Raw genomic sequence first — 21,070 nt, forward strand, 5'->3', positions numbered from 1 at the left:
TCCTTTTTCATAATGGAAACGCAAAAAGGCTGAGTCGAGTTGAGCCGAGCCGAGCCGATACCACATAGTGGAAACGTGCCATTTGAATATTCTTTAATAGAAAAGTGCTTTATAAATCTAATCCATTATTATTATTATTATTATTATTATTATTATTATTATTATTATTATTGTTATTATTATTGTTGTTGTTGTTGTTACTATCATTATTATTATTATTATTATTATTATTAAAAGAACCATTGAGCTACATCCATCCTGGCATATTGTCACAAATGATGATGCTTGTCAATCACTGTTTACGCGTCAAAGTTTTTCAAAATCCAGGTAAATGATTAAAATTCCTGTTCTGGAAAATGACATGGTGAGTATTTATCTCATCAGGCGTGAGCCATGAGCTGTTTTGAAGGCACTGTGTCCATCATCTTCCTCATCTTTCTCATCTTCGTTGCCTTCATCATCTTCGCTATCTTCATGAGCAGTTTTGTCAAACATCTTCTCCGATGAAACTACTGGTCGATTCTTTTGAAATTTTATATGTGTCTTCTTTGAGACAATGTGTACGAAGTTCGTTCAGTGTTGAGAAATTTAGATTTTTGAATTTTGAATAATTTTTGAAATATTAAACATTCGCTTTTACTTATGATGGTCCATATTTTGATGGTTTATAACATGGAAAGAGAGATATCAATGTTGCTCCTATTGATCACTGATAGGAAGTCATGTATGGACTTTGACTGAATTAGTTGAGTTCTCCTCCAGTGGAAGTACCGCCCACTTCTATTGGGAGATTGACCTCCTGTATTGATTTTTTTTATTTATATTGTTGCACGAACTGGAGTAGCACTTGTAATTTCATTGCACACACAACGACAATAAAATCAATTCTGTTCTGTTCTATTCTGTTTCTGTTCTATTCTATTTTATTCGATATTTACACTGTAAAAAAAAAAACAAAAAAAAAAACATAAAACAACGGTAATATTCCGGCAGCTGGGGTGCCAAAAAAATACTGTTAAATAACGGAAAATAACCATCTCATAAAAATATGGTAATTTTCCATAATTAAAATACAGTTTTTTGCCTTAACATGAGATTTTGCATGTTTTTTTGGCTTTTTAATGTTTAATAAAGATTATTTACATGTATTAAAACAATCAAATTATAATTGTGAAACCTCCTGTAATTACACAAGATATTTGTCAATTAACAAACAAGTCTTGTTAAACTTACAGAACAAATACTTTTTATGGTTAATTGTCAGTAATTTTATCTTGTTTTATTATTTTTTTTACAGTATTAAACTTTAAATTAACAGTTTAATCTCATAAATAGAAAATAAATATTTACTTAATTATGGTACATATGCAAATGTATTTTAACTGTATTTTTCTGTGAAAAAGAAAAAAAATCTTTAAAAAAATATTGAAATTTTATGGTTATTCACCATTATAGTTTTTTCGTGTTATTTTACATTTGACATGTAAAATCAGTCTATTTTTGTCATTTCATTGATATTTTCCTGTATCTTAAAAATACAGAAAAAAATCCGTAAAATAAACCGTGAAAATTCTGTTAGATTACAGATGTTTTTTACAGTGTAGTGGTTTTTCAGTGATCTGTGTTAAGGTGTAATTGAAACTTCAGCAGGTTCTTAAAAGTCTGTTTCAGACACTAGTTTACAGCATTAAAACTCCTCTCTCCCATCCCTCCAGGGCCTCCCGATAAGCTCCCCCAGCCCACCAAACCACTGCCGACGGCGCCCCCTCCCCGCTCCCATCCTCCATCAGACCCGCGTAAGCCGGACCGGCAGACACGGCCCCCCAGGCTCCCCCCGGGCGACCGACCGTCCCACCCCAACGCCAAACCCAACATCTGCGACGGGGGCTTCAACACCCTGGCCATTCTGAGGAGGGAGATGTTCGTCTTCAAGGTAAGAGGAGGTATCTGCAGTGGGGGAGGAGGGGGTGGGGGGGTCACCGTGGGGGTTTGTTTCTGATCCCGGAGCTGTTTTCATCCACTGCCTCGGGTCAGAGCGAAGCAATCAGACTATGCAGACCAGAACCAGACCAACCTGAGAAAGTAGTTTGGAAGTAAATGAATCCCAAATTAGATAAACAGCACTGGACGCCTCAAGGAAGTTCTTCTGCAGCCGCTAACTGAATCAGGAAAAACATGCAGATGGAGACGTTGGATGGGAGTGAAAGTATGTTTGGAGCTGCAGCGATTATCTGAAAACACACTATATGGACAAAAGTATGTGGACACGTTGAATTCAGGTTTCTTTTCTAACAGGGGTCTGGGATACAAAACAATAATGATAATAATGTCATAATATAGTTTTATATTGGGATAAATATCGTTGCATTGGTTAGTTTGGTAAAATGGTTATAATTCCTAAATGGTTATTGCAATATTTTACGTTAAACCCCTTCAATTAAAGCTGAAAGTCCAAATTTCAATCAGAGGAAGACTTACAGAGAAAAATTTCCCATTAAACTTTAAGGAAATATTGATGTTTATAAACTATATGGACAAAAGTATGTAGACACATTGAATTTAGGTGTTTCTTTTCTAACGGGTCTGGGATACAAAACAATAATGAAAAATGTCATAATATAGTTTTATATTAGGATAAATATCATTGCATTGGTTAATTTGGTTTAAATTGTTATCTTTGTTTCCAAAATGCCTTTATTAATTAATGCAATAATAACATGAAATAGGACAAAAACACACCTCTAGTCTGTTATATCTTAATTTAATGCTTATTTTGTTGAAAATATCTATAATGTGAGTTCTAATCCAACAAGATAAAAGCCTCGGATGAAAACATAGTTATTTATGTTTTTTTTCCTGTCTTTATGGATAAAAAAATGCAGTAAAATTAAGCAAAATGATAAAACACTGAAACATTTTGTGTGATTTATTACTAATGTAAACACATTAAACTCCATCATGGTTTAATATTATACTTTGCCATATTCACAGCTGCTGATCTGGTATTATTTTAATGCTCCATTGTATTTTTTATTGTAAATAAATCAGGATTATACTTTATTTTACATCTTGTCTGAGCTCTAGTGTTTTATTGAATAAGTGGAACAGATACTCTGGTTTGTAATGAACCCGACTCTGGGCAGAAAGTGTATTTTCCTGTGACAGAAACACAACATTCAGTGTCGTACAGGTTTTTATTCCAGTAGAAGAACGTACACGTCCTTTAATGCGTCTTTATCCTCAGTCTAAGCTGTGAGCACCAGGGTCTGGCAGCGTTGACTTGAGAAGTACCAAGAAAAACCTCGAGGCTACACAAAGCTCCGCTGTGTTTTCCACAGAACAGAGACAGAAGTGGCTGTGATGCTTCCTGCGACGATGACTGTACTTCAGCAGGATAAAAATAGAACGTTTTCACTGGTTAAATAAGAGGCTTGTGAAGCCGGGAGGGAAAGAAAAGCCTTTTCTGTCCTTTTACATCCCCACTTTTGAGTGTTTTTATCATTTCGTGAAAACAAATGTGGCTTTGAACCTACTGCCTGTGGAGGAATGTAAACACCTGGACTCATCTGGTCCAGAAGTATTTGGACAGAACCAGTGACATGACAGTGGATCTGAAATGAAACAAGATGTGGTTTAACCCTGTAAAGCTTGAACCATCAAATCACTGACAGAAAATTCCAGTTCTTTGAAACTGGAGCCTTTTTTGGTCCTTCTGAACAACCAAAAATCCTTTTTTTTTTTAAAATCAAATATCAATTTCCATGTTTGAGTTTAACACTTTCATGCATAGTGGTCACTACAGTGGACAGCTATTTTACAGCTGTTCTCTTGTATATTCATGAGTTTTGTTGTTTTAGTTCCATATCAACCAACACAGTGGACGCTCATGCATCATCTCCTACACTGTAGTTCACACCATTACTGTAACTTTGCTGTTCTCGATAAACCTGATCTGCACTAACATGTTTGAGTGTCAATCAATTGCTTGTTTTTTTTATTAGACTGTAATTAACAGGGTTTTTTGTTTAGTTTTTTTTTTTTTTTTTTTTTTTTTTTTTTTAACAAAAATTTTTGGGTTTTTTTTTTGTTTGTTTTGTTTTTGTTGTTTGGCATATTATCTCCATGAGGTGAGTAATGACTAGTATTATAGTATGTTAAAATGTGAGAAAACATCAGATTAGCTGCATTTTTATGTCGTAGTTTTCACTCAGTGTATCAGTGAATATGTGTCTTTGCTTCAGAAATTAAATGCATGATGTCCAGGTGAGTGGACATTTGTGCAACTCCATGAAAAATAGGTTATTAAAAAATTTTCAATTGCATTATTTTTTTAATGCCTAGAGGAATAAAAATACTCAGGAAAAAAATCTTGATTAAGGCTCTCCTAATTCATGCATGAAAGGGTTAAATTTTGAATCATATTTGATACATCGAGTCTCAATGCTCAAATATTATTATTTTTGAACAAACAAAAACATAATATAACAAACATGTCTAACAAATTGGTAATTCCTTTTCAAAATTGTCGAAGTTCTTCCACCTTAATTTAATCTTGTAGTGTCACTGGAAAGGCCTCTGGTGAACGAATTCCTCCCCCCTGGTGGATTATCTGTGTATTGCGTGTATCTAATTGTATACATCAGGTTTTTTAAGAAAAAAAAATATCACACTGATCATGTAGAGGGCTTCAAAACCCATGTATCAAATATGATACGTTTGGCATTATAGGGTTCAGTCTGGACCTGAATTCAAGGGGTTTAACATGAATATTGCATTAACCCTTTATACTTCACTCACAGAAATACTTTGAAATTCAACATTTCAACCTTAGTGTGTTATTGGAGGACATGCATTTTCAATTTGTTTTATTGTTATATAGAAAATCAAGGTTAATGAAGTTACCATATTTGGTTCCTTACCCGTAAGTGGCAAAAAAACAATCCACGAAGTAAATATTAAAAATATAAAAAAAACACATGTAAGGTGAAAGGCACATGTATTTTAGAACATTAGACCAACATCAGTACTGATCCAGACCCCTGTCCACATCCACATGATCCCTTTGAACATCATTCCTTACATTAGTACCATTACTTCATGGTACTGAACAAAGCAGGTCCACTCACTGTTCATGTAGAGGTGGACCTTACAGACCCTGGAGACCACATTGAACCTGAGACTGTGGACTCACTGGTCGCTTTTTCAATGGACATCTGTGAAAAACTTTACTGATATTTACTAAATGTGGAAAAAACAGAAGTGTGTAATGTCGGTTTTTCCATTAAATCACAAATGTGATGATTTGTTTATTTATTATCACAAGATGACACGAGAAGTCATTCCATAAACATGGCGACAAATGTAACAACAAAAGCACTCGGAGAGCGCAGACTTCCGCCAAGACAGATCTGCCTCCCATGCGTGCGTGTGTGTGTGTGTTTGTTTGTTAGCAAGCCCCCCCGCCCCCCCCCACCCCTTATCACCACCAAAATTTAATCATTTCTTCCTTGTGCCAGTATCAACATTTCCTGAAAATTTCATGAAAATCCATCCATAACTTTTTGAATTATCTTGCTAACAACCAAACAAACACGCATGCACACACACAAAACAAAGCGATCACAATCCCTCCTGGTAGAGGTAAATATTGTGTTGATTTACAGATATATTCATTATTATTATATATTACCCCTCTATCCCATACTGAATTAAAATGATTTGGTTTCCTGGTGAGTCCACACATACCACACCATGTTTCTTTTAAATCTCTTCTTCTTCGCTTGTTGTAACATCCGTCAACATCCATTTTTTTTTTTGTTTTTTTTTTTTATTCACATGACTCTAGTTGCGGAAAAAGGTCTTTCCGTTGGCGTTTTTGATATACCATTTGTGCTACGCCCAAAAAACCACCTCTTGCCAGCGCAAAAACTTTTAATCGAAAAACGAGTTTTGACAAAATTGTCAACATTTTTGTTTTTAGTCATGTTTGTTTAGTTGTTATTACATTGTTTTTCTTTTGTCACCGCTTGCGCTTTGTTTTATTTTTACATCTTTTTTTTTGTCGTTTTTGTGTCATATGTTCTTGGTTGTTTCATTTTTTATCTTGTTTTGTTTTGTTTTTTTAATACTATGTTTTTTTTATCGTATCATTTTTGTTTTTTATTTGTCCCGTAAGTCTTTTATTTATTTTTTCATTTTGTCTCGTGCCGCTTGTGTTTTCTTCTTTCTTTTTTGTCGTTTTTGTCGTGTCATCTTTTATCTTATTTTCTTTGTGTTACTTTATTGTTGTGTTTTCTTTCATGAATGTTTTCTTTTTTGTCCATTCTATTGTTTTCCATTCAAATTTGTTTTCATTTTTTCCCACTGTTTTTATTGTTTTGCATGATTTTTCTTTTCTTTTTATCTAGAGGTTTTTGTCTTGTTACTGTTTATTTGTGTAGTTCTTGTTGCGTCTTTTACATTATGTGAGTCTTTGAGGGTTAACCTGAACTTGTTGAAACACAGAGTAAGTGGGTTTGCGATGATAATGATGATGATGATGAAGGGGCTGTAAATCCTCCGCTCAACTGGGCATCGAAACACCGTCTGGCTCTGCCAACCGTCGGTTTTGATGAACGTTTTCCCTCCGTCTGCCTTCGTAGCCAACGCCGCCTCCCATCTTTTTCCACTTTCTCAATCTGAGATGTGAAGGAGGGTTGATTTGTAGCAGTAAATCCAGCGTGTTCACATCATCAGGACCACCGGTAATGACGGGCCGGCTGAAGATCCGTGTGAATCCAATGTGTTTAGCCAGTGAACTCAATAAGGCGTCGCAGGTTTGGCTTGGATTGGACGTGTGTGTTCACTGGAGGAGCAGGTGGTCTTAATATTTCTGGATTCTCACTGGGTGTTTTGCCAATTGTAGAAGCTCTCCAAGTCGACTCAAGTATCAGGTTAACGCTGTCTTTTCTTCGTTGTGTCTCCTGGTGGAAGAACTATCGGTCTGGACTCAGGTTTGTCATCGTCCGAAGCCAAGACCGAATGCTGGTTTTTTGTGTTTCAGTCGATCGTCTGTACGGTTGTTGGCGGTTGATGCCAAGTCCATTTTGTTTTTGGCTTGATTGTTTTGGAAGAGCCGAGTCCGATCCCTGCCAAGTCATTATAGAGGTCCCCGGGCCCCCGAGGTCCACAGGTGGTCCAGCCCTGGAAAGTAAGAGGTTTGATGCCAGGAGATCTGAGATGGGGAGGGGGGACAAGATGAAGCTGCATCTGTAGGTGTGGTTTTCTTTAGTTTTTATCACACTGTAAAATAGAATTGTTGTGGGAACATATACTGCCCAGCCAAAACAAAAAGTCACACATGTAATATTTGACTGCACCACCTTTGGTTTTGATTCTAGGAGACATTCACTGTGACATCATTTTTGTCACATAAAGTTCTTTTTTTTTTTTTTTTTCCATCCATAGTTGCAGTAATTTTTTTAAGTTTTGATGATGGAAAATCAGACCATTGCATCAAGTCTTCACATCTCAGATTAAAGTCTGGATTTTATGGAGGCTAATCCATGTGTGAAAATGATGAAAATCATTCTCCCTGAACCATTCTGTCACAAGCCTGATGATCCTGATCAGTCCTGGCATTGTCCAGTCTGTTTGACATTAGAGACATTAGAAGCTACTTACTGCAGTTAGCGTTAACCCTGTAAAGCCTCAACCATTAAATCATTGACAGAAAACTCCAGTTCTTTGAAACTGGAGCCTTTATTAGTCTTTCTGAACAACCAAAAACAAGTGTTTTCAAATATCAATTTCCATAGAAGAGTTTCAATTTTGTATCATATTTGATACATCAGGTCTCAATACTCAAATATTATTTTTGAACAAACAAAAACATAATATAACACTAACATGTCTAACAAATTGGTGATTCCTTTTCAAAATAGTCAAAGTTCTTCCTCCTTCCTCATTAATAACAGTCTTGTAGTGTCACTGGAAAGGCCTCTGGTGAATGAATTCCTCCCCCCGGTGGATTATCTGTGTATTGTATGTATCTAATTGTATACATCAGGTTTTTCAAGAAAAAAATGTCGCTGATCATGTAGAGGGCTTCAAAACTCATGTATCAAATATGATACATTTGGTGTTGTAGGGTTCAATAACTTTTTACAGTTGAAACATGTACTGACCCACGGAAGGATCTGAACTATTTGCTTAGTTAAAGCCAGTGAATGTCTCCTGTAATCAAATCCAAACGTGGTGCAGTGAAATATTGCATGTGTGACTTCTTTTTTTGGCCGGGCAGTGTATTATTCTGTGTTAAACAACAACAGATTACTTGAGTTGTAAAACAAAAATTCAAGTTAGACGTACTAACTTGAAAATCCTTGTCTAACTAACTTAATAAATTTTGTCCACTTATTTAACCCTTCATCGGGCAAGTAACTATTTTTGGTAATTTCTGCATGCATTACAAGACAGGGACCACAACAGTTACAGTGAGGACAGTGAGTCAACTATCCCAGATCTAATGAGGTCCACGGGAATTCCAAGCAAAGCAAGTGGTTTCTCACAGATTTGGCAAGAAAACGAACCAGATCACTACAACGCAAAATTCTCCAGTCCACCATGGTTGTTTTAAAGAATGAGTCTAGTTGGTGGATGGAGTTAAAGGCCATATCTGGGTTCAGCACTCACAAAACAATGAGATATCATGAAATCACGTAAATATGCATGCCACTTTTAACTGCTGTGTTGTCTGTATGCATTATAATCTTTCTGCGTGTATGTTCATACTACGTCAAATACCACGCACTGAGGGTTAGGGTTAGGGCAGTGTTTTTCAACCTTAGGGTCGAGACCCCATGTTGGGTCGCCTGGAATTTCTAGTAATTGATAAAAATAAAAACATTACTAATAAAAATATATGGTGAGTTGACAGAGACAATCCCAATCCATAAAAGACAAACTGTGAGTGTGAAACTGCAGCACTGTGGTTCTGTTTATCTGTCAAATGTTCATTGTGGTCAGTTTCAGATGCTGCAGCTCTTTCATAATTCATAGTTTGAGTTCTTGTTTGTTCAGTATTAATTGTCAGCCTTGGAAATCCAAGGTGGACTGACTGTACATATCCTGACCAAGGAAAATCAAATTCTCCCTTTGTGCAGTAATCTACACTTGGATTTACTGCCTCCATCCAGAATAATATACATTATATAGACAAACTGTTGTGTAAAATTAACATTTATTTGCAACATAGTATAGCAAACTATTACATGATCAAAAACAAATTAATTTTAGCAAAAAAAAGTCTTTGTTTTGAATGTCTGGGGTCACCAGAAATTTGTGATGTTAAAATGGGGTCACGAGACAAAAAAGGTTGAGAACCACTGGTTTAAGGGTTAGCGGTTAGGGATGTGTGAACCGAAAATCTTGGCATAAATTGACACGCGATCAAATGGCGTTTTAATCGCACGCGTAGGGACAAAAATGTGTATGTATAGCACGTCAACTGCCATAAGAACTGGTGTGACATAAAATGCAATTTCATGAGATCAGTCTCCACAAAGAGACCACCAAATTGCTGCTGCGTGCAATTCTCATTCCCACAAACAAAATTTTCGAAAAGGCCCGAGTGATGTTTCAGTTTGTTATGTAAACAAGAGGACTGTATTTATGATGGAGTCATCTTTGAAGGTGTTCACCCTTAGGGAAGTGATTCAGGTGGATAAGCATGGAAAGATTAATGGATTAGTGATAATTAGGCTAACACTCAGGTTTTACAAATTAAAAACAAATTTTGTGGCGAAAGTCATACGCTGCTTTAAGAAACGTTTACTATAGAGAAAAAACTGTTTTGGAACTGCCACATAAGTAGCACTGGGTCTATCTGGGTTATTTACAACAGAGGCGACTGTCGAGGAAATCACGCATCGAGAGAAAACGTTCAATCAGTACCGTCTAAAAGATGTATTTTTTGTAATAGATTTCTTTTCTTGCGTCGATGAGCGGCCTCTGAATCTCCAAAGCCCGGCTCTAAGTCCCACTTGTTAAGGTGCTTGTTTTACGGCGGCTCGTTTTTCTTTTCCAGATGGGGGGGCCGGGGGTCGTTTGAGGTTCAGCGATGGCTGTGGACGGCCATCTGGATCCAGAGCTGTTAATAAATGTCCCACTAAAATTACCGGGCTACCGCTTTTATGATCGCTGTCACTTCAGGTTCAACTTTACATGAACCCTCAGACCATATGGTTCCCACCAGTTCCACGGAAACGCTCTTTCATGTATATGCAAGCATTTATTAACCCATAAAGACCCAAGCAGACACTGGCCTCCAAAGCCATCCACTGATCTAAAATTACAAGAAAACATGAAAACTTTGTACATACAGATGAAAACACAATATGACTTCATTTGCATAATTGAGAAAGAGTTGGAGGAAGTATAATTTATTTAATCCCACCCCTTCTCTACACAACAGTCTTTCTTGTAGCTTTTAATCAGTGAAATATATGAAAAATCAATTAACTTGAATCTTTTGAAAATAGTTAAACTCACATCATTTTCCCATACACATACATATATATATATACATACACTCACACACACACATACATACATACACGTATACACAGATACATGCATACATACACACATATATACATATACATACACATACATACACACATATACACATATACATACACATACATACATACATATATACACACACACATATATACAGTATATGCATACATACATCCTTGAAGGCAACACAATATAAATACACAATAAAGACTAGATAGTACATCAATAAAACATAAAACAGATTCAGACACTGAAACCATCTAAATAAAGTCGTATAAGTTCAGTCGTCTATACTCCGCCAGCTGCCTCCTCGTTTTCACCCCAGATCTGTTACATCCTCCTCTTCCTCCTCATCTACTCCTGTCCTTGATGTGGACAGATTTAGAGTTGTGGAAAGCCCGGGTGTCACTCTCTGTTCGGATTTGCCTCAGACATTCGCTAATGAGAACACAGCAGCCAAGCGAGCACTGAACTGCACATCCTTTTCTCTCTGAGTCGAGGGACAGTAGCAGTAGACTGTCACCACGAACCCCATTTAGAGAAAAAAAAAACAAAACACTTCTGAAACATGTTGAGAGCTGCAAACATGAGCATTTTTCTCAGCAGAAGGAGTTGGTAAAAGTCCAGTCTCTGGCTTTAGCCTTCATCCTCCTGCCTCTGAATCATTTACGGCTGCATTCAGGTCTGAGCTGAGCTGAACTGGGCTGAACCAAGCCAGGATGTGTCACAGTAACAGGCTGAAGCAGCAGCAGATGCTTCACCTGCTTTTACAGACCGAGAGTCGAAAAACTCCAGGACTTTACCGAGACTGATCGACTCGGCTTCTGACATCGAGTCCTGATTTGTACAAACATGGTCTGCCCAGGCCTCCAAGTGCACCATGGGGCTTTTTCACTATGAACCTTTAACCCATAAAGACCCAGTGCTACTTTTGTCACAGCTCCCAAATACATTTTTCTCTATTTTAACCTTTCTTAACTAATTTATCACCAGTTATTGTACTGTTATGGTCTGTATTGTGCATTTTTAACTATAAATCAGGTATTTTCCTGTATTTAATTCACTGATCATGTAGATGTTCATAAAAGCTCAAATTAAAGTTGAGGGTTATTATATCAAAAACAGAGAAAACTGAAGAAAATGTGACTTTTTTTCGTAAAATCTATCATTAACTGAACATAAACTCAGTGTGTCCATCCACTGTCATTGATCCAACTCCATGGGTTTTACTAGTGAATCAATGTTGTAGAAGATGACAGTGTTTCCATGGTAACTACGGAGCCTCTGAATGTCCAAATGGGCCATATCTGATGACCATGAAAAGATGAAAAACTGTATTTTACACCAATTATTTACATGTATTGATAGGATTATTGGATCAGCAGGTATGCACTTTTGCTTTCATTACTTGAGTACATTTAATTGTCGATTACTTCTTATACTTAAATACAGTAAATACTAGATATTTAAAGCGCTCATATTTATCTAAACCCACTTTCATTAGTCTTTGGTTCGTTTATTTGTGTATTTGGACCCTAATAGTTCATACCGTTTGAATTTGAACCCTCCATCTTTATATTCATTTTGGCAGATATCGAGTGGATTTCTACAACCTGTTTTAATTCTTGCTTAATTTGTTACATTTTATAACTAGTTACATCACGACATTTGCACATTTAAGGTCCAGATTTCAGATGAACATTTCTCCAAGTTCGACATAATTGTTTGTCAGCAGCAGCGGTTGTAGTCCATACTGAAAATATGTCCAAACTTGGAGCCCATTACCTAAAACGCTGAGTCGTTGGTTGAACGGGACCGTGCAGCACAGCCAACAACCTGGAGGGGGCGGAGCCTGAAGTGGCTCATGTGCATTTAAAGGGCCTGCGCTCCAAACCACCTTTCTGGTGTCATTACTCAGAAATAGGGTTGAAGATGGACCTGTGGAGTTGAATGAATGAAGAATTCAGACCCAAGCAGATCATTTACAGTTTATGGAGGCCACAGGGAAATGCTGGAAAATGAAGAATTCCATTTAAAAAAGCAAAATATCACTCCTTTTACGACTTGAGTAGCATTTCAGTTGGTGACTTGAACTTCTACTAGAGTCATTTTTTGGTACCTAGACTTTATACAACACTGGTCGAACACATCCGACCTCTGCTCAGACTAAACTTGTTGCGATTATTCCAGACATTCCTGTAATTGCAAAGTGTCTGCTGGTCTAGGCTTTATTTTCAGAGTGGGAGTGGGACGGCAGGGTGGGAGTGGGTACATTCTCTGTTTTTTAAAGTCAAAGGGATCCAAATGGGTCGGATTTCGCAGTTTGATCTGTTTTCAATTACTAGGGCCCGGCCGAAAACCCCCAACAATTGAAATCTGTGGAGGCAGTAGGAACTGGAAGGAGAGACAAGAGGAAATGAAAAGACAGAGGAGGAAGAGTCCGGGGAGAGACCAGAGTCCCGGAGAAACAACTGGATTAGACCTGGAGGCAGGAGGGGGGAGGGCTTGATAAATGGCCGGTTTATTTAGCTTTCACTGCCAGTGAGGCGAGCTCCGATGATGCGTCGTGTCCTCGTGTTGAATGAGGGGCATCGTGTTTTTTGGCCGTAGAACAATTCAAAACGAACATATCTGGTCCGCAGACTAATAGTTGAATGAGTCTGACATGTAGATGAAAGGAAAATAAGTCAATTCAGAGTGAAACAGCAGAATGAACACCTTTAGTGAAGAAAACACATCAATATAATAGGATGAATATTATATAATGAATAATACTACGAAAAAAATTCAACTTTATTTTCACAGCTGTTATATTCTAAAGCAGGAGTGTCAAACTCATTTGAGTTCAACCCAATATGATCTGAAGGTGGCTGAACCAGAAAAATAATAACAGAATAATATAGAAATAATGTCAGCTCCAAATGTTTTATGTCTAACTACTCTGTTTTAGAGTGAAATTATTCTATGCTTCTATTCCATTCTATTCTATCCTGTTCTATTCTATTCTGTTATTCTATTCTATCGTATTCTGTTCTTCTATTCTATTCTATTCTATTCTATCATTTTCTATCCTGTTCTGTTCTGTTCTATTTTACTGTATCATTTCTATTCTATTCTATTCTATTCTATTCTATTCTATTCTTCTTCTCTGCTCTTCTCTACTCTATTCAATTTTATCATATTCTATCGTGTTCTATTCTATTCTATCCTGTTTTGTTCTATTCCTGTATCATTTCTTTTCTATTCTACCGTATTCTATTCTATTCTGTTCTGTTCTATTTTATCATATTCTATTCTATTCTACTCTATTTTATTCTATCCTATCCTACTATATGCTGTTCTGTTCTATTCTATTCTAGTCTATTCTATTCTGTTCCTCTCTATTCTATTATATTCTATTCTTTTCTATTCTATCCTCTTCTATTCTGTTCTATTCTATTCTATTCTACTCTGTTCTATTCTATCATATTCTATAGTAGTCTGTTGTATTCTATTCTGTTCTATTCTATTCTACTCTGTTCTGTTCTATTCTATTCTATCTCATCTCTCTGGGTTCTAATGGCGTTCACAGCTGGGTTTTCCCTCCGCCTCGCTCCGTCATCAACTTTCATCCGACATCAGAACGACACACCTTCCACTTGGACGCGCTCACGTTTCCATCCCAGAGGAAATCGGACACTCTGGGCTTCTCATAAACCTCCTGGCCATCGCGCTCGCCGCCGTTACTTGATGGTTTTCCCAGGGCGTTCCTACGGGTTTGAAGGCAACCCGAGAACGTCTCAGCGGAGCTCAAAGGCACGGCGGCTGTCACAGCAGCAGCCGGGGTCCATCACCGACAGTCGATTTAGTCGAGGCTCGCTACTGTGTCGCTAATGGATTATTGCACATTTAAAGCAGGGGTGTCAAACATGGGGCCCGTGGACCAAAACTGGCCCACTAAAGGTTCTGATCCGGCCCACGGGATGATTTCCAAAACGCAAGAAGTACACTGAAGATATTAACAGTGAACGGTGTTGAACTGGTTTGAATTCAGGTTCCACATACAGACCAATATGATCTCAAATGAAATAACAACAAAATAACCTATAAATAAAAACAACGGCAACTATTTCTTTGTTGCTGTGTAAAAAATAACATTAAATTATGAAAATATTGTCATTAAAAAACTGTTGAATTTGCAACAATAGTCTACAAGAGGTCATCCTGAACTTTAGTCTATATTTATTTATGCACCTGTCTGTTTTTATACTTCTAATTTATTTTGTATAGTATCTATCTATCTATCTATCTGTCTGTCTATCTATCTATCTATCTATCTATCTATCTATCTATCTATCTATCTATCTATCTATCTATCTATCTATCTATCTATCTATCTATCTATCTATCATCCATCCATCCATCCCTCCATCCTGTTATCAATCCATCCATCCATCCATCCATCCATCCATCCATCCATCCATCTATCCTGTTATCCATCCATCTGTCCTGTTATCTATCATCCATTCATCCTGTTATCAATCCATCCATCCATCCATCTATCTATCCTGTTATCGAGCCTTCCATCCTGTTATCCATCCCTTCCTCCCGCCCCTCTTTAGTTTCCTAACTTTTCAATAGACGAGACGCTCCAAACTAAGTCGTTCGTATGTTATTCGTCCTGTTTCCAACCTCTGTCCTGTGTTTCCTCTCAGGATCACTGGTTTTGGCGGGTGAGGAATAACTCCGTCATGCCCGGATACCCCATGCTCATCAGCGTCTTCTGGAGGGGTCTGCCGCCCAAGATCGACGCCGTTTACGAGAACAGCGAGGGCAAGTTCGTCTTCTTCAAAGGTAAGATGCCGTCGTCGGTGGTTTAGCTCTTTTCACGGCTTAAATCGGAGTCTGAAAGCCATGACTCCAGAACCACATGTGGATCTTCACCCTCTATCAGTGACTCCTGTCAGCATAAGGAACATGTAGAAGTAAAACTGTGCATCTGTAAAATTGTGCAGCCTATCAGTGTGTTGTGTCATTTTTCTTATTGATCAAACAGTTGAATTTTTATGAAGATTTAAAATAATTCATACATTCAGAATGCTCACCACAGACACATCAGGGGTTAAAGGGTTAAACCAGCCCCAGAACACAAATATTTAAAGCTAATTTTGTCAAAAGCCGACATGCCACTTTAAAAGACACAGCAAATAAACACAGAAACTCCCATCATGCACTCCAGAGGGGAGAGGAGGTGCTGATGAAAGCGAAAGCGGTGAAACATCTGCTGGGATGCGAATCTTCACTCAAACCCGTTTCTATTTTCAACACCAAACAATTCCTGGAAATGCAGCGACTGGTCCCGTGAGCTGTGGAAGGCAGATTTAGGAGCTGCTTTTCCCACCGCGTCGTCTTCCAGGGCAGTCGGATCGCACACACTGTTAGAACATCCTCCACTAACCAGAACACCGTTTTTCACTTCAATACACACACAGATTTCCCAGAAGGCCTCATTCTGTCCTGTCTGTCGCCAATTGGGACAGAAAATTTGGCAGAACGTTGGTCAGGAAACAGAATGCGACGCTCTCGGTCCTTGTCTAACCGCTGTCAATCACCTCTAACAGCTCATTGTCTGGTGAATTCTGCTCTGTGGGTTTAGAAAAGGCCTTCTCTAGAGGCAACGGAAAATGAACACAGGTTATGAAGGAGTGCAGAATCGAAGTTTTGGAGGATGTACTCACTGTCTGAGCTGCAGCTACATCCTACGTACAGGTGCTTCAGATGCTTGAGAATGCACTGCAAAACAGGCCTGTACAAAAATAAATAAAAAATTAAAGTCATTATTTAGTTAAAATGTCTTATTTCAAGTAAATTTATCTGCCAGTGCAGTAAGAAAATTGCACTTATCAAGTTTTCTTAAAATAAGAAAATATTATGTAAGGATTATAGGACGTGAAAATTCTTATTTTAAGCAGAATATATGTTTCAAGTCTTCAAGTCTTCATAGTCAGATTTTTTTTAACTTTAGGTATATACCCTCCTCAGACCCACAAAAGTGAAGGTTTTAGCTTTTATACATTAAACTATTGTCTTGATTGGGAATTTCAAAATGCAAGGTTTTTTTTTTTGTTTTTTTTGTTGTTTTTTTTCAGATACATTTTTTAAATTATTTGTATTTATTTATTTTTTAATGAAATGTCCTTTGCAATGGACAGCATTTTTTAAATAAAACTGTGAACCTTTTGTTCACAGTTTATTTAGGATATAGCTCATTAATATAGCTCAGCTGGTAGAGCGGGTTGTCCAATGACCTAAGGGTTGGCGGTTCGAATCCTGGTTCTGACTGTCCACATGTCAAAGTGTCCTTGGGCAAGACACTGAACCCTAAATTGCTCCCACAGGGTGACTGTGAGGAATTGTAAAGTGCTTGGGGCACCATGAAGGTGTAGAAAATGCACTATATAAGTTCAGTCCATTTACCATATATATGGTCTTATGTAATGACCCCCTAGATATGTATTTACAGGCAAAACTGCATAAAACAAGTACACATTTCTTGAGGTTAAACAGTTCCTGTGTCCTCCATATTCATCCCCATCAATGGAGCTTGTTTTGTTATAAATATTGATTAAAATTAGTTGTAATATCTAATAATAGATGAAAAATCTTGGAACAAGTCAAATAATCTGAACAAAATTAAGTCTAAATAAATAAATAAGATCTCTCAAGATAAATATTCCACATTCAAGTTGATTTATCTAAGACAGATATTCCCTTTTTGCAGTTTGCTTGAATTTCAATGCTGTCTTTTCAAGGTCTGAAAAGTGCATGAATTTTAGTTAAAGTTCTTGAAAGTGCTTGCAATTCTAACTCTGATGTGATTTATTTATTTTCAACCCATAAAGACATAGTGTGACTTTTGTGTCAGTTTACAAATTGAGTTTTCTCTCTATTTAACCATTTTGTAAATGATTTATCATATTTACCATTTTACTGTAATATTATCTTCTGCATTTAGCATTTTTTTAAGTGAAAATCATTTATTTTCCTATATTTAATTCACTGATCATGTAGATGTTCATAAAAGCTCAGATTGAAGTTGAGGGTTATTTTATCAGAAACAGAGAAAACTGAAGAAAACTGGACTTTTTAACTGAACATAAACCCAGTGTGTCCATCCACTGTCATTGATCCAACTCCATGGGTTTTACTGGTGAATCAATGTTGTTGAAGATGACGGTGTTTCCACAGTAACTACGGAGCCACTGAATGTCCAAATGGGTCATATCTGATGACCATGAAAAGATGAAGAACTGTATTTTACACCAATTATTTACATGGATTGATAGAATTAATGGATCAACAGGTGTTAAACAGTTTTAGTCATTGGTGGACGTTTGGGTCTTTATGGGTTAAAATAATCAATATTATCATTATCCTGTCCTTCATTTTCCGACAGACATCTCAAGCTGATCTATCTGCTCTATTTCTATTCTGAAACACCAGATTCACTTGAAAAACCCCACATTTGGTCTACGTTTTTGTCTGAACTAAGTGTATAAAGGCCTGAATCCACAGTGGGTTGGACGGTTGAGTCAGTTGCAGGGTTCCTGTTATGGTCTGGTGAGTCTAATTGGCTTAAAGAGTACTTCAGGGCTTGATTCTTGGTGGGAAAGGACAGTTTGGCAGCATAAAAAAATGGGTAAAGTGTTCGGAGTATGGTGTAACGTGAAAGTGATTTTTGCATTTTGGCATTTTTCAGGTAATGAATCAGCACGAAAACCCAAACTAATCCTTTCGCATCCTCATATGGTTCGTCTCTTGTGATTCTCTGTTCTCCTGATGTCCCTGAATGCCTCCTTTTCATAACTTTACAACCTTTTCCAGACTCTGAACGGCAGTGAAATGACACTTTAACATGTGAGAAAATGGTCCCATTTCCATTTATACTATAATGTCTGTAATATGCTTGGAAGTATGTCTAATAAATCACATGTCGCCGTGGAGACGAGCCCATTGTCAGCTGTTCTCATCAGGATAAATCACATCTCGTCGACAGCGTGCAGGATTACGACTCCTCCAGACCTGACGGAAATGTAAACGCATAATTTGACTGGTTTAAAGGTTGTGGTTTAATGGTTTTGAGGTTGCATTATACATTCAGATTGAATTATTCAGATTAATTGCCAGCAGCAGATAGAGACACGGTGTCCTGAATAGAGCCTGATCTATACGTCGATTTGGATTTTCCTCCCAGGAGGCAACATCCAATCAGAGCTTTTCGGCTGATTTATCTCACACAGACCCGACAGATCGACATGGTTTAGACTGTGTGTATGTACTGAGGTGAATGTAATTGAAGGAACTGTGAATCGTGTGGCAGGTCTGATCATTCTTATACATCGCTTACCTTGTAAAATAATGGCTTAAGTCATACACATTTGGACCAAAGTATGTGGACACGTTGAATTCAGGAGTCTGGGATGCAAAACAATAATGACAAATATCATATAATATAGGTTTTTATTGTGATAATTATCATATTAATGCTTTTATCTCACATCATCATGAACAGGACTTCTTACAGCTGTAGACATGATGTGTCCCAATACTTTTGTCCATATAGTTTATAAACATGAATATTTCCTTGTAGTTTAATGGGAGTAATATTTCACTCGGTACATGTTCAGTAGTGCTTACATTACAATAATAATTTAACCCATAAAGACCCAGTGCTACGTATCTGGCAGTTCTAAACTAGTTTTTTCTCTATATTTTACCTTTCTGAAGTGATTTTTTACCATTTATCATAATATTATCCTCTGTATTTTGTGTTTTTACAGTAAAAAGTTGAGGGTTATTATATCAGAAACAGACACACTAGAGAAAATCTAAATCTTACCAAGTATATTTTTCTCATTTCTAGTCCAAATATCTCATCACACTTAAAATAAGACATAATCACCTAAAGTGTGACTTTTCACTGAGATATAAGAACTGATTTTTAGACAATAGATCTTGAAAATCTTGTGTCAACAAATCTTACCAAGATAATTTTCACTTGTTCCATTGGCAGATTTTTTTTCCTTGAGCAAAAGTCCTTTAAAGTGCTGGCAATTCTAACTCTGTGATGTGATTTATTTATTTTTAACCCATGAAGACCCAGAGTGACTGCTGTGTCAGTTCCAAAATTGATTTTTCTCTCTTTTTAACCATTTCCTAAATTATTTATCACCATTTTATTACAATATTATCCTCTGCATTTTGCATTTTTTTTAAGTGAAAATCATCTTTTTTTCTATATTTAATTCACTGATCATGTAGATGTTCATTAAAGTTCAGATTAAAGTTGATGGTTATCATATCAGAAACCAAACAAAACTGCAGAATTAGTGACTTTTTCAGTCAAATCTCTCATTAATTGAACATAAACCCAGTGTGTCCATCCACTGTCATTGATCCAACTCCATGGGTTTTACTGGTGAATCAGTGTAGTAGCAGATGACAGTGTTTCCATGGTAACTACAGAGCCTCCGAACGCCCAAATGGGTCATATCTAATGACCATGAAAACATGAATAACTGTATTTTACGCTAATTATTTACATGTATTGATAGGATTAGTGGATCAACAGGTGTTAAACAGTTTAGATCAGTAGATGGTTTTGGTCGACAGCAGCTGTTTGGGTCTTTATGGGTTAATTGTACAAATGGGAAAAAAGAAAAAAAAAAAAAACCCACGCCATTTACGACAAGACTCTGTATGTAACTCTAAAGTAATACAGGAGTCATGTAACGCTAGGGATGGGAATCGAGAACCGGCTGCCTCAAATAAAGTTTCCGATGGTAGGGAAAAGGAAAATGAGGTGCACAACAGCGGGACACATAGAGGAATTAGTAAAGCGTCTGAAGTCTCACTTTCACTTTGACGGGCATATGGTGTGGACCCCCCTGCCAGAACCTGGCCCGCATCATCTATTATTATATTTGTGCATAATGTATATGTTATATTTTCTGTGCAGAGATGGAAATATAAGACATTTAATGCAAACAAACCTATTTGTACTCTTTTATTCCTTCACCCAATGACAATCGATAATGGAACTGTAATCGTTAAATTCTTATCAGTTCCCATCCCTATGTAACGCATTACAATTCTGAGACAGTAATATTGTAAGGTAAGGAATTACTTTTAAATAACAGTAACAAGTAATCTGTAATGGATTACAGTTTGGAGGTAACTTGCACAACACTGGGTCTTTATGGGTTAATAAAATAAAACTAAGGCAGAAAAAGGGAGGATTCCTGTTTCATATTGGATAAAAAGGAAGAGTTCAGCGCCTGATTCTGTGCCTTAATCTGAGGGAGTGGCAGGTTTGGACGAGGCCACAGGAAGTGACGGCCGGAATGAGTAGAGCGATGGAAGAGAGAGAGAGACACCAAATGACAGGAGTTTCCTCCAGAATGAGGCCACGGCAGCTTTCTGCCTCCTACACCCCGTCCTACTGTTCCTTCCTCCCCTTCATCCATAAATC

General features: G+C 37.2%; 1 protein-coding gene across 2 annotated transcripts in view; it reads left to right on the top strand.

Moving 5' to 3' along the window:
- mmp16a (matrix metallopeptidase 16a (membrane-inserted)) overlaps positions 1-21,070 on the top strand; it is a 141,144-nt gene that overhangs the window by 104,027 nt on the left and 16,047 nt on the right. For both annotated transcript variants that reach the window (XM_030123403.1, XM_030123404.1), the window contains 2 exons: positions 1,716-1,933; positions 15,255-15,393. In XM_030123403.1, coding sequence (XP_029979263.1) covers positions 1,716-1,933; positions 15,255-15,393 — 357 coding nt within the window. The remainder of the gene's footprint in view (positions 1-1,715; positions 1,934-15,254; positions 15,394-21,070) is intronic.

This window comes from Sphaeramia orbicularis, chromosome 20, assembly GCF_902148855.1.
Source record: "Sphaeramia orbicularis chromosome 20, fSphaOr1.1, whole genome shotgun sequence".
Taxonomy (NCBI): Eukaryota; Metazoa; Chordata; class Actinopteri; order Kurtiformes; family Apogonidae; genus Sphaeramia; species Sphaeramia orbicularis.